The sequence below is a fragment of the Oxyura jamaicensis genome, chromosome 2, assembly GCF_011077185.1.
Source record: "Oxyura jamaicensis isolate SHBP4307 breed ruddy duck chromosome 2, BPBGC_Ojam_1.0, whole genome shotgun sequence".
NCBI lineage: Eukaryota > Metazoa > Chordata > Aves > Anseriformes > Anatidae > Oxyura > Oxyura jamaicensis.
This window is the reverse complement of record NC_048894.1, coordinates 134832532-134845339: the sequence shown is the minus strand read 5'-3', so window position 1 is coordinate 134845339 and position 12808 is coordinate 134832532. Positions and strand designations below refer to the sequence as shown.

General features: G+C 42.1%; 1 protein-coding gene across 1 annotated transcript in view; it reads right to left on the bottom strand.

The window, feature by feature from the left end:
- Nucleotides 1-12808, bottom strand: part of LOC118161667 (neural-cadherin-like) — a 43239-nt gene that overhangs the window by 3398 nt on the left and 27033 nt on the right. The window contains exons 19-30 of the mRNA XM_035317224.1: nucleotides 11935-12028; nucleotides 10487-10671; nucleotides 9648-9880; nucleotides 8429-8706; nucleotides 7193-7407; nucleotides 6744-6871; nucleotides 5785-5912; nucleotides 5488-5611; nucleotides 5225-5405; nucleotides 2340-2506; nucleotides 1467-1731; nucleotides 512-692 (exon numbers count right to left, since the gene is read on the bottom strand). Of these exons, the coding sequence (XP_035173115.1) occupies nucleotides 512-692; nucleotides 1467-1731; nucleotides 2340-2506; nucleotides 5225-5405; nucleotides 5488-5611; nucleotides 5785-5912; nucleotides 6744-6871; nucleotides 7193-7407; nucleotides 8429-8706; nucleotides 9648-9880; nucleotides 10487-10671; nucleotides 11935-12028 (2179 nt within the window). The remainder of the gene's footprint in view (nucleotides 1-511; nucleotides 693-1466; nucleotides 1732-2339; nucleotides 2507-5224; nucleotides 5406-5487; nucleotides 5612-5784; nucleotides 5913-6743; nucleotides 6872-7192; nucleotides 7408-8428; nucleotides 8707-9647; nucleotides 9881-10486; nucleotides 10672-11934; nucleotides 12029-12808) is intronic.

Below are 12808 nucleotides of genomic sequence, written 5' to 3'. Positions count from 1 at the left end.
CTGACCCTTGGCAGCCAATTTTAGAACTCAGTTTTTGACAGTCTGGTTTTGAAAGTCCCATTGCTTCACACAAAGCATGACCAACTTCAGCTTCTTTACAAGACATAAGTATCACATATTCTCCCTATATATATAATATGTATACACAATATATATATGTTGTATTAATACAATATGTATTTTCACACAAGCTAGCAGAAAACAAAGCTTTTGCAATCCAGCTTTTATCAAAGGGCATTTCACTTCCTCTCTGGCCTGTGGTCTTCTCACCATGGGAAAAAAATGGTAGATTAAGTAGGTTGTTTCCATGTCAGACTTGCAGGAAAAGGCAAGTTTGGCCCACAGTAGGAGATGAGATGAAGATCGGGATATGTGCGTGGGATGACCCCTCTGGTCAGAAGCAGCAGGGAGTTTCACTGTTAAAAGCAATTTGCCCAACTTAGGGTGGAAAAAAGAGCTTCCCAACCATCCCTAGGTGAAAAATAAATAAATAAAAAAAAACTTAATGTACCGGCATTCGTATTTTCTCCACAGGTCTACACAGAGGAAAGGGCTGTAACAGGGCTGGCTGCTGCAGGCACTGGTATGGCATCCCATCGTGACACCTTGCCGCCTCAGAATTAAGCCAAATGCTGTGCTCTTGGCTTCCACGAGAAGTGGCTGACCATTCAGCTGGACATCACGCAAACAACCTGCATAAGGAAGGGGAGTGCACATAGGAATACGATGAGTTAGCAACTTCCCTACCTTCCTTGTCCCCAGCACATATGCAGGAGACCTTAAAGCATGCTGAAATGTAGAAAAAAATAACAAAATTTATAATGATCCCTAGATGATTTATCTGTTTTATTTAGAAGAGCTATAGGACATATACCCATGTGCCCTACCCCCTCTGCAGATTGACAATACTTCTCCAGAACAGCTTGATTGTACCAATGTAACAATTTAACAGAGCTGTGCTATGGACCAGAACAGCCCCCCTAAATTAATCTAGACTTAAAAGCTTAGAAGTGGAGCTGAATGAGAAGCAATATGCAGGGAAAAGCTGTCTTCTATTCAGTCACAGTCTCAAGTCCTAGCATCCCCACTCCAGGAAACAGAGACAGCACCACATATTGCTTCCCAAGTCTTTCTTGTCCTTCCAGGATGTGTGTCTGTTCCTCAAACCCATCCACAGGGAAAAGTGATTGAAGATCGCAGCACAATTTCCCTACTTGCAACATTTGCCATGGGAAATGAAAACACAAAGTGCTACAGGAGATTTCACATCCTCACTACGACCATATACAATGGTATATAAAGAGATAAACACTAGCACTGACTTCCCTAGTAGGTGAAGTGGGATTTCATGGGCACAGTAGTCTGCGTGGGAGTCCTTACTTGTGTTTTAGACTCTCCATTGTACTCAAATATGGCACCTTTACCTTGTAATTGCATTCTTTTTGAGAGTTCATCACATCACTTACCTTGGAAATCGCTCTCTGAATGACTGGGAGAGCGGTTTCCTAGCACAACACTTGCCCAATCCATTTCAAACCATCTGTTCATGCCCAAGACGGTGGTCACTTCTTGATCACCTCCACCACTGTTAACACGCAGGGTAAATTCGTTGTTGTAGCGCTCCATGGTCAGCAGAACCCACTGGCCATTATTTATACGTAACGTCTTCATTCTCAGAGAGTGATTTTTGTCCCCCAAGCTGATGTTAACGCAAAAGAAACCTTCATCGACCTAAAAGACATTAAAGACCTTTAATAACAGAAATGCACTTGTGAGCGTTATTGTACTGTCCTGCCTCAAAACCAAACCAAAAAAAAACAACACAGACCTGAGCTTTGAGAATTGAAATGTCACTCTTGCTTTTAAGGGTGTGAAAAAGTCTTTATTCACAGATTAAAATTGCCACAATAAAACTTCAGGCCACTCTCTCTTCTAACTCAGATGAACCTTTTCATCAGTCTTCTCCCTGGTGACACCTATCTCTGTCTTCCCAGCTGACCCTGCCCTTAAAACTGTAATAATTAGCGTCTGTTTGGCTAATATAATCTAGACAGCTTTTTTTTTTTTTTTTAAGCAAAAAAAAATGTGGAGAGAAGTTTTGTTGCCAGAGACAGATAAAAGCAAAGGGAAAAGACAAATGGGACAAAACAATCTTCTGGCTGTGCCTTATTTTCAAGAAGGACAACACAGAAATATTAGTTGCCCTCATGTGGTGAATTCTTGCTCTCTATTACATTAAAAATAGGTGTCCTTAATCAGAAACTGCATCTACGTCTCATGTTGGGATACTCCATGACAAATGAAGAGGACTGAAGCAGAAGAGCTTTTGGGGCACTCACCTCGAGCCGCATGTACCTGCTCCCATCTGCGGAGGCCAAGCTGAGCAGGGTGCTGCGGGAGATGCGGGTGCGCACCATCAGCCGGATCCGAGTGCTGCGAGTGCTGTGAGTGCTCCTCGGCTCGTAGTGGATCCAGCTGTCCCTTCCAAAAGCCCACTCTGGAAGAACTAAGCACAACACACACAGAAAAACAAGCAGGAAATCTCAGAAGTAGCTGCTCCCTCAGATCTCCCCTGCTTGAGAATTAACCTGTTTTGAAAATTAGAATTTTAGTTCTTAAGATACTTTGACAATGTAGTGAAGCATCATGGAAAGCACTCACCTCACTCAAAACAGCTTAAATTAATAAATTAAATCCACATATATATGCACCCCCTTTGATTAAGGAAATTAAGAGAGAAAGAACAAACCAAGAATACAGAATTCAGGTAGCAAAGGGACAACTAGACATTCTGCTCATCACAGGCTACACATTCTACCCAATTATTCCTACACTGAGACCAAAATCTTTTTGTCTGTTCATTTTTAAAACCAAAACATTTCTTCCAGTAAAGTAGCTGGAAATGATACGAAGACAAAAATACTTATTTTCCCATCATCCTGGGGAATCCACTTGAGAGTCTTCCAGCAGAGACTTTGATGGAGTTGTTTCCATTTTTGTGGAAATCAACTACCACTAAACCCAGAGCCTGGTGATTTTATGCAGCAGGTTCCCACTTCAGCCTCATTACCTGACAGCAGTCCTAGATCTCCCTGTTCTGGACACAGCCTAGTTGAAAAAAAGAAATTTCTTCCAATCAAGTAAAGATATAATCAAAGTTTATGGCTACATAGGAAGAAAGCTGAGTCACCAACATCTAAGCTGAGATCAGAGCCACTTAAATAAAAATCCAAAAAGTGCCAAAAAGTGGGTGGTAAGGCACTTAGTCTGGTTCCCAGGACATGAAACATCATATGATAGAGACTTAACTTCTGCATTCTCTTTCTCTCTCACTGTTTCTCCTCCCTCTTTTCTTTCCTAAAGTTAATTTTATTTTCTATTATAATTTATTGCCTCATATTATTCTGCCTACCCCACTGCTCTCTTTTGCTCAATATCTCTGCAGCAACAGGCTCTAGTTGATGAGCAAGGATGGATTTTCTTGGGACACTGCAGTGATTCCTTACCCTATTTGTCTGCTCCTTGCTGTGAGTGTGGCTCTGCAATTTGTAAAGCATCAGCTCAACACCAGTATCTGCAGCCCAGAATATTAGAAGAAACCGGAACCAATCGGAGTTTTCCTAATACAAGCAGGATGTGACTTGTGGATTTTAAGTAATTAGTTTCTGAGAGCTTGGTTTCTCACACAGGGGTGTGGGGTAGGAATCAATACAGTTGTCCCAAATAAGTAACTGGGCTTATGAACCAGCATCCCAAGATAATGCAAACCAGAATAAGACTTAAATATAGGCAGATGTTTATAAACCAGCATCATCTGTCTGCAGAACATTAATACAAGTAACTGAGCTATACTGACCACTTACGTGGTCATTATAAACTCTTTAAACAATGAAGGCTCCAGGCCTAGAATGTGCCAATTGTGATTCCAGTCCTCACCACAGCAGACGAGCTTCCACTGTGTAATTTAAAGTCACCTTTTAAGTCTTGTCTGGGAGATGGAGAAAGAAAGAAAGGGTCTGGATGCTTGCAGGGTGTTATTGTTTTGCATGCAAGATGGACAAGTAAGAGCATTAAGCTGAAAGGATATGTGCAATACACCACAAATTATGTCTATTAATCACAATGCATCGATTCAATGTTTCCTAGTGTGTGCTCCTTTCCAACTGATCACTGCTGCTCATCCTCTCTCATAGCTCACTCAAATTAAGGGGTTGAGGGAGCAAATACTCCTCTCACGCTATGCAAAGCCCCAGATGTTATGGGGCACTGGTACTGATAGTCTGTTACAACTAACCCTGTCATTCCTACCTTGTACCTAGAGGGATCAAGCAGACTCAGGGCAGGTAAAGTCCCAGTAAACACCTCTAACTTGTGTCTGCTTTCTGCTTCTGAGCAAAGGCTGCTGAAAGTGTATGCAGGTTAGAGCCAACTTCAGGCATGTGTGCCCTGAACATGGCTGTTGGCAACTAGGAGCCCTTCACATATTAAAGGACTTACTTCTTACATTTTTGAATTGTGCTAAAACTTTGTACTTTGTAATTTCTTACAATGCCTCTGAGGTTTTCATTACAGCCCCTTGCATGCTTTTGTTCTCTGATGCACATTTCATGCTGATTTTGTACAGGATAACACATTTGCTGGAGCTGGCCTCATGTTATGTCCCCACATGAACCCACCGCTGTTGTCTAAGGGCATTGCACAACCTTCAGTTCATTCCAATGGCAGAGAGAAATGTAATTATCCCTTTTGTGGATAGAAAGTTGGACCTGAGGACTTGAGGGTTGTGTCCCCAGGTTTTACAGATAGAACATATCAAGCTGGCACCTCATCGTTCTTAAGACCACTGCAAGACGATGAACAGCACCAAGTTTGTTAAACTAAATTTTTTGATCAGTATGGTCAGAGGAAGAAAGCACAATGCAAAATGTTTCATCTTTCACCACTAAGAGATAAGGTGTTGTGATGAAAAAGGCAAACCAACCCATCTGACCACTTGCCTCCTCCACAAAGTAAAGCAGGTCTCATCAAGATCCTCATCTGTGTGACGTTACCTTTATTCCACAACAATTAGAAGGATATTAACATTGCTGCAGATCTAAATCATTCCCAGAAAGCAGCATGGTCTTATTAAGTTCCTCAGTTCAAAGTGGTGGCAAACAGAGCTGTGTCTTTGATGCTGTTCCCACCGATCCTTGCATGCATTTCTCCCTAGAACTTGCAGTACCTTTGTTGCATGCTGGTCCAGCGTATCCTGGGGAGCAGTCACAGCGGAAGAAGTCCCAGCCACCAACACACTTGCCGTGGACACCACAGGAGGCCACCCCAGCGCTCTGACACATTTCATCCGTAAGGACGCACCCGGGAGCGCTGTTCAAGGACTCTGCAGGGTGCTCTAAATCATAGACCTAGGCAAGGACAAAGGGAAGCATCACATCAGGTGTCCACAGTTGACACTGGTAGATCTAAGATTGGTTTTAGCAGCCCTACCTTACTGTCAACAACGACGTTGCGAATGCAGCCAACAAAGCCTTTGAAGCGCTTTTGTGAGGCATGGTAAGGCAAAGTCTTCTTAACGCCCCCCAGCTGTAGGGGCTGGTGGCCACTGAAGAGCCTGCCCATGCTGGGGGGAAGACAGAAAGAAAGAATTAACAGAAAGAAAGAATACAATTTGGCTGAATTCTCTTTTCCTTCTCTCTCCTCCTTTTCCTTAGATCTTTTGAGCTATTATGTTTCCAGATTGCTTTTTGTTTGTTTGTTTGTTTTCCTTGTCTGATTGTTTTTTACCTCCAAGTTTCCACAGTCTCTTCAGAGGCTTCACAGGCAGACAGATCCACTGGGGACATCTTCTTAACAACACCGTTGCTATCTCTAACTGAGATGTTTACGCAGTGGTCAAGAACCAGCTTCAGTTTCTGGAGGAAGGTATTATTTAAAACAATTGCATCTGGAGACACGCGTACATTTTAATGACACATTTTCTTTCACTTAGCAAAAGGGGGATGTTAACTAGTGATTACATTGTAGGAGACTTTATTAAAATACTAAAACAGTTCTATACACTAATCTGGAGAGTTGGCATATAACTAAGGAGCCATACAAAAGAAAAGTCTGATTCTACCATGACCAGGCCAAGTCTCTGACAGGGCAGAGAGAAGACAGGATTTTCTTGGAGTTTGCTGTGAAATCAGAACCCAAAGAGAAATGGTAGCAGAGCAGACAGTCTGTCAGGTTCCCTGTCCCACATCCTGACATGCTCACTGCTTTCTATTATGGGGGAGAGAAAGGGGCAATGTAGCAGATGGCTTCAACGGTGTTACATCATCAAGAAGTTCCCCTTTCACAAATGCATTTCTATCTTCTTTGTGAGTCACCTGGTGGGGCAGGATTTCCCACTCCAAGAAATTAAGGATATTTCACTTGTTCAGCCCAGGATGCATCTTGTCCCCTGGATTATCACAAATCCAAGGTCTAAGCAATAGATCATTAATAGATCATTAATAATAATAGATAATAGATCATTAAGAAAAGAAAACAGCAGGGCCCATGTCAAAGTTGGGTCAGACTTCTCAAGGCCTTGTTCTGATTGACTGCCTCGAGACTATCTGAGCTGACAAACTTCAGTCCCTGTCGTTGCAGTGATGGGATGATTGCTGAAAGAGCTCTACAGGCGCAAAAAGGAGTTCTGAAGGGGTTACAGATACAGGAATTAGTGCTTTGCCAGGATTGCCCATATTTACACTTACCTTTCCATCATTTATAATTTTTATATTGTGCCAGCGGCGATCTGCAACATTAACTTTTTGGGACAGCTGCAGGAAAAGCTCGTCAGAGCCATGGCTCACGGTCAGCGATGGGACACCACCAGAGAGCTCTGCAGAGGAAAGACCGTTACTGGATAAGCACCCACCATGTTCCCATATGCACCCAGCTGAACCCTGGGTCACCCTCAAATTTTAGTCTGAGGACCTCTTTAGCCAGTGGAGGGAACTTAGTTTTAAAATGTCCAGCTTCTAACACAGTGACAGGACACAAACTGGGCAGGGTGGCAAATTGGTCTGCATTCTCCTTATTCCGCACAAGTAACGTTCTGAACCTTTTTATTTTTTAAATAAAAAAAGCCACCAATGCTATTAAACGCAAGTAAGTCACGTTCACGCAAACACAGAGAACAAGTACCCATGAAGTTACCAACCCAATGCCAGGAAGTCTTTCATCTCTCCAGGCTGCCCTTGTGCTACTGGTCCCTGGTACAAGAGAAGGCCGTCGGGGACTTCGGTGATAAACTCCAAGGAGATGCGGCTCTCAAAGCAAGGCTTGAGAGGAGGGAACCAGGCGTAACCGTGGCCTCTAAAGCTGTGTTTTGTCTGCTGGCAGTCTGGTCCGTGGAAATTAGGAGAGCATTTGCATCTATTAAAAATAAAAATTAAGAAAAAAAAATCCACCATGCAAGCAGAACTGGCTAAGGGCTCATCCCACAGCAGGACTCTCCACTCTGATCACAGGAGCCTCCGATGCCTTGGCCATGGTGACAATTAAATAAACACTAGCAAAATTTCCATTATAAAATGTCCTCCGTTTACTTGTTTGTACAAACACAATTTATCCTTAGATCTAAATCATAGAAGGTTAGATTAATTGCCTAATATTAGGCAAGAATAATTCTGTGAGTAAATGAAGGACCCTTCCTAAAAGACCACTCGCAAAACCGCTGAAAATGGAGCAGAAGTAGTAAAGGAGCCTCAGAACTGAGCAGATAGTACGTGGTGGAGCGCTACCAAGTATAACAGTGTATGTGGGCAGCAAAATGTCTCTACCTGATTATACCTGAGCAGCACTGTCAGGCTCAGGTCTTCACTGTGAGCAGGGCTTCTGCAGCTTCAGTCTGAGTCCTGCTTCCCCTGTCAAGGCTCTTCAGAAGAGGCTGGCTAGTTGTTTCTGCCTTCCTTTGCTGGGATGACCATTTTTAAGCAAACAGCCTTAAGGTTTCCCTTCTGGAAGGGTACTAGGTTCATTCTGAGCTAGCACAGTCCCACTACTTTTTTTCATCTTCATGCTATTTTCTCTACGAGATGTAATTTTTGAAGAAAAAAAAAATGAGGCAGGGAACATGGGGAAGACGTTATTAAGTGACATGATTAAAATGTTTAATAACATTGAGGTAGGCTGCACAAAACAAAGGCATTTTGCAGGGTGACATTAAAGGAGCCATGACTGTCTGCAAAATTCCCAAGGTTTTCCTGGAGACTATGACAAACCAAAATACCTATTTGAAAACAGAGGTTTATTTGCAGGACCTGTGTGAAGTACAACAACAGTCAGACCTGCCACAGTGAGAAGCCATGCAGTGACACCTCCCCAAGCTTCCTGTCCTCCTCCCCACAGACCAAGCAGAAGCACTCTGCCTGCACCCCGGCAAAGCCCCACCAACCTGTAGCCCAAATCAGTATCCACACATGTGCCACCGTGGAGACAAGGGTTCGTCTGGTATGAGGAGCAGGAGAGATGGGGACTCTCCCGAGCTGCACAGCCACACAGGGCACTGCTCAGGACTGTCACAGACACCAGCAAAACACTTCCAGCTGTGGTTATCGTTGGCACATGACTCTGCTCATACTTGCTGATGCATCCGCTGCTATGAGTGCAGTTTGCAGTCACACATTCATCAATGCCAATCTGGGTGATATTTATGTCCAAGATGTTTTCCAGCTGTGGAAAACAATTAGTTGCATTCATCTGACTTTTCCACTAAGGGGAAGCTCACAGATGACAGACGTGAAAAGCCCAAGTCTTATTTATTCTCAAAACTGGTTGCTGTGCCATTTCCTTTCAACATCTACCTCACTCTGTGCAGCCAAAGGCAGTTCAGCCTGGTATCTGTTAAGGCAAAAGCCTTGTTATATAAAGTCATTTATAGTGTGAGACAGCATTTAGAAGACAAAAATATTGTCATATTCATCATAAATTGAGTGTGTAGATTTATTCACTCATAGTTCTGATGGATTATTTACATAGAATTTGAGTTGAACTTTCAATTTGGTCTCGTGCCTTAATATTGAGAAGGGTGAACTGGCCTTGGCAATGAAAAAATACCTTTTCTGGCAACAGTGAGTTATTACTGCAGCACTGATTATAAACATAGCTACTTTATTAGATTTTAAATGCACATTTCCAACCTGTTTCTTTGCTGGGTAATGGTTATTTTACCGCTTTGCCCTCTTAACTCAGAAAGCTGGAACTGTTGAGTGAACACAGGTTTCTGAGCTTCAGCTACAGAACGTTTCTGTGTAGGAGAATATAAACTGAAATGTTAAGACCCCGTGTACAAAGGTAACAGCCAAACACATCCGTTATATAGGATTTTACAGTCTCGGCAATAGGAAAAACATGTTTACATTCCTAAAAGTTTGCTCATTGTGTTCGGGTGACTCAATATGTATTTATAGGCTGGCTTTTAAAGCATTCATATTTGAAACTTTAAATATAAATGTTAAAGGACTATTTGACTTTACTGATTAAAATTATCCATTTTTCTCACACATTATTTCCTTAGTCATTCTAAATATGCAGATTCACTAGGCAGTGGATATTATCTGAGTAGACACAATGGGAAGATGCTGTGGTTTCATATGTAGCATATATACACTTACCCACGCTCTGGAGGCTGCTACGTTGCCATTAAGTTTTTCTGCTTTATAATAGGGTGGACCATAAACTGCAAACCAAACATCAACACCTCGGGTTTGACTTGGGCTGTTTAACACACTGAAAATGTGTACATTTTCAGGTGGGGAAGACATGATTTCTGAAAGCAGCTTCTTCATCTGGTTGTATTTACTCTCTTTTTCAGGGGATTGGGATATGAACTCCTCTGGAGTGATACCTGAAATAGAATTTAAAAACCTGACAAACACTTATCTTGCAACTGTTGTAGCAATAAAAGAGGGACAGAACAAATAGTAAGGCTGCAGAAAATGTACTCAACTGCAAATTTATGAGTGTTTTCATTTTTAGGCTCTGAAATTTTCCATGCTGGCTTCTGCTTAGGATTTGTGTAATGAAGCTTTTTGATTCTTATTCATTTCTATTTTTTTTAAATTCTTTTAAATCAGAAACATGGTTAAGATTTTTTTTTTTTTTTTTCACAAAGACTGAAACAATCTGGTGAATTTCAGGGAGCCAGTTGTTCAAATAAGGATTTTTTCTGAGACATAAATTGCTGTTTTGTTGAAAAGTTGGTGTAGAAATCTTGTATCTTTTCTTCTGCATCAGACAAGCATTTCTTGCAGACTTTTCTCCAGAGATGTGCCTTACATGCAGTAAGGACATGTCAGAGGACCGTGCAAATGAAGATGCATTTTCAAACCCTTATCTATCAAGCCATTAGCTCCTATGGTTAAGGGCATTAGAATTCTAAGTAACACAGTAGTAACATTAAAGAGGTAGATCCCAGTATTAGGATTCTAACATACTTCATCACCTTGCTTACCTTTTATTCGTATAGAACCAGCATTATGCAGGGCATCATCTTTGATCTCCTTCACTGTAACCTTTACGGTTGACACAACATCTGGCCAGACTCCATCAATGACTCTAACTCTTATGTTGTATGTTCCTGGTGGGGTTCCTTCTTTAATAGTCAGCAAACCTGAGTTATCATTAAGGATAAAGTACCTGTAATAAGAGTTAAGCCAAGGAACAAACTATGAGAAGTTAAAGAGCTAAGAAGTAATTATTATCACTGATAGTTCCTCTGATCCACTTTGTTTTGGGAAAGCTACCAAAGACAGCAGATGTGGTCCCTCATGCAGGGACAATGCAGAACAGAACATTTTTACATTGCCTGTTGGCTCCTAATGACTCTCCACCAGTATATTGAGGTTTCTTCTTGCTTCTACGCCACAGAAAGCATATAGGGAGACTCTACTACAGGCATAACTTTGGAAACCACGTGAACTCCTAGTTCAGATACATTCATCAAGAGTGACACAGAAGGCACAATCCACCTCTGAATGGCACGTGTACATCTCAGCCTTGCTCATAATCCAGACACTGTGGTGGGAACACATCCAATACACTCAACATTTTAAAAACAGTGGTGACACTGAAATACCAAGTTCCAGGAGCTTGGAGGAAAGAGGATGGAAGTCAGTGGGTATTTGTTCTGTAGTGGGTCATCAATATTTTTTTTATGGATATAACTATAAATGGGGAATTGTGAATGGTGTCCTAGTGGATAGGGCACTCCATCAGGCAACAGCAAATGTTGGTGCTCAAATGAGTCCAGAGAAGGGCAACGAAGCTAGTGAGGGGCCTGGAGAACAAGTCTTATGAGGAGCGGCTGAGGGAGCTGGGGTTGTTTAGCCTGGAGAAGAGGAGGCTCAGGAGCGACCTTATCGCACTCTACAGGTACCTTAAAGGAGGCTGTAGCAAGACGGGGGTTGGTCTATTCTCCCACGTGCCTGGTGACAGAATGAGGGGGAATGGGCTAAAATTGTGCCCATTAGGTTTGGGTTGGATATTAGGAAGAACTTCTTTACAGAAAGGGTTGTTAGTCACTGGAATGGGGTGCCCAGGGAAGTGGTTGAGTCACCGTCCCTGGAGGTCTTTAAAAGATGTTTAGATGTAGAGCTTAGGGATATGGTTTAGTGGGGACTGTTAGTGTTAGGTCAGAGGTTGGACTTGGTGATCTTGGAGGTCTCTTCCCACCTAGACGATTCTGTGATTCTGTGAAATGGATCCATTTGGCATTCAGCATTATTTACTGTTGTGTCACTCTCAGAAGGGTTTTTTGAGAGCTATGCACAAGCATCTAACCAACAACATGCTTTTGCACACTTGTTTTCAAAAAGGGACAGTTTAAATACATTCTGTGTTTTAGTATCCAGGCAAGTTTTCCACACATTTCACCCAAATTCCATTTTTCTCTCTAAATACCTTGATGTTTTTCCTTCAAATTGGTAGATTTTGCGATCCCAATCATCATTATCAGGGGCACGGACTTGGCCCAGGACGGTCATGGGTAGGATACCTAAAACAACATAGCATGTAAGGGGCATAGTCAGAACAATACCATTACACAAACAGGTCAGACACTCAAGTTTTACTAGTTTGCCTTAAACCTAAAACCTCTACAGAAATAATTGTGACGATTCTTTACAGAAGATGTGCACCAGTTTGTAAACACCACACGCTGTCCTGTGTGGGTAATAATGGGTGTTTTCTGCACGGCTGCACAGATTAAACTCAAGCAGCATGGAAAAGCAGTCAGGAAGGAAAAAGCTAGCCACCCCTGAAGAAAGATATAAAAGAGATTCAGAAACAATGCCAGAATAATTCTTCCCATTATTTTAGCTGCCATGCCCAACCAACTTACAGAGTGGTTTAGACAGGGGTTGGGGTTTGGCAGAACAACCAAAATATTGACTGGATGACAAAGGGCAAAAAACAATAGCAATTTGGAGGGAATTAAAGCAAGATAGAGAGGATGTCCAAAAGACAGTAACCAGGCTTATTTGGAGTAGGTGGTGAGACTTTGGGGTGAGAGGGAAAGCAGCATGTATTCTGCCGTTTTTAAATCCTCTAAGAAAAACTCACAAATAAGTGTTGTTGTTTGTTTGTTTTTAACCAAAAGCTATTTCTGAAGGAAAGATCCACAGGTATCTGAATTTGTATATCCACTGAGTAAAGAATCAAGGATACACAAAGAGCAAAAGCTGTGGGATTTCACCTTGTGAAAGGAAACAGCACATACCCTGACATCAGAGGGCTGCATGCAACAAGGAGAGAAAACTGTACGTGTCCTGCAGCT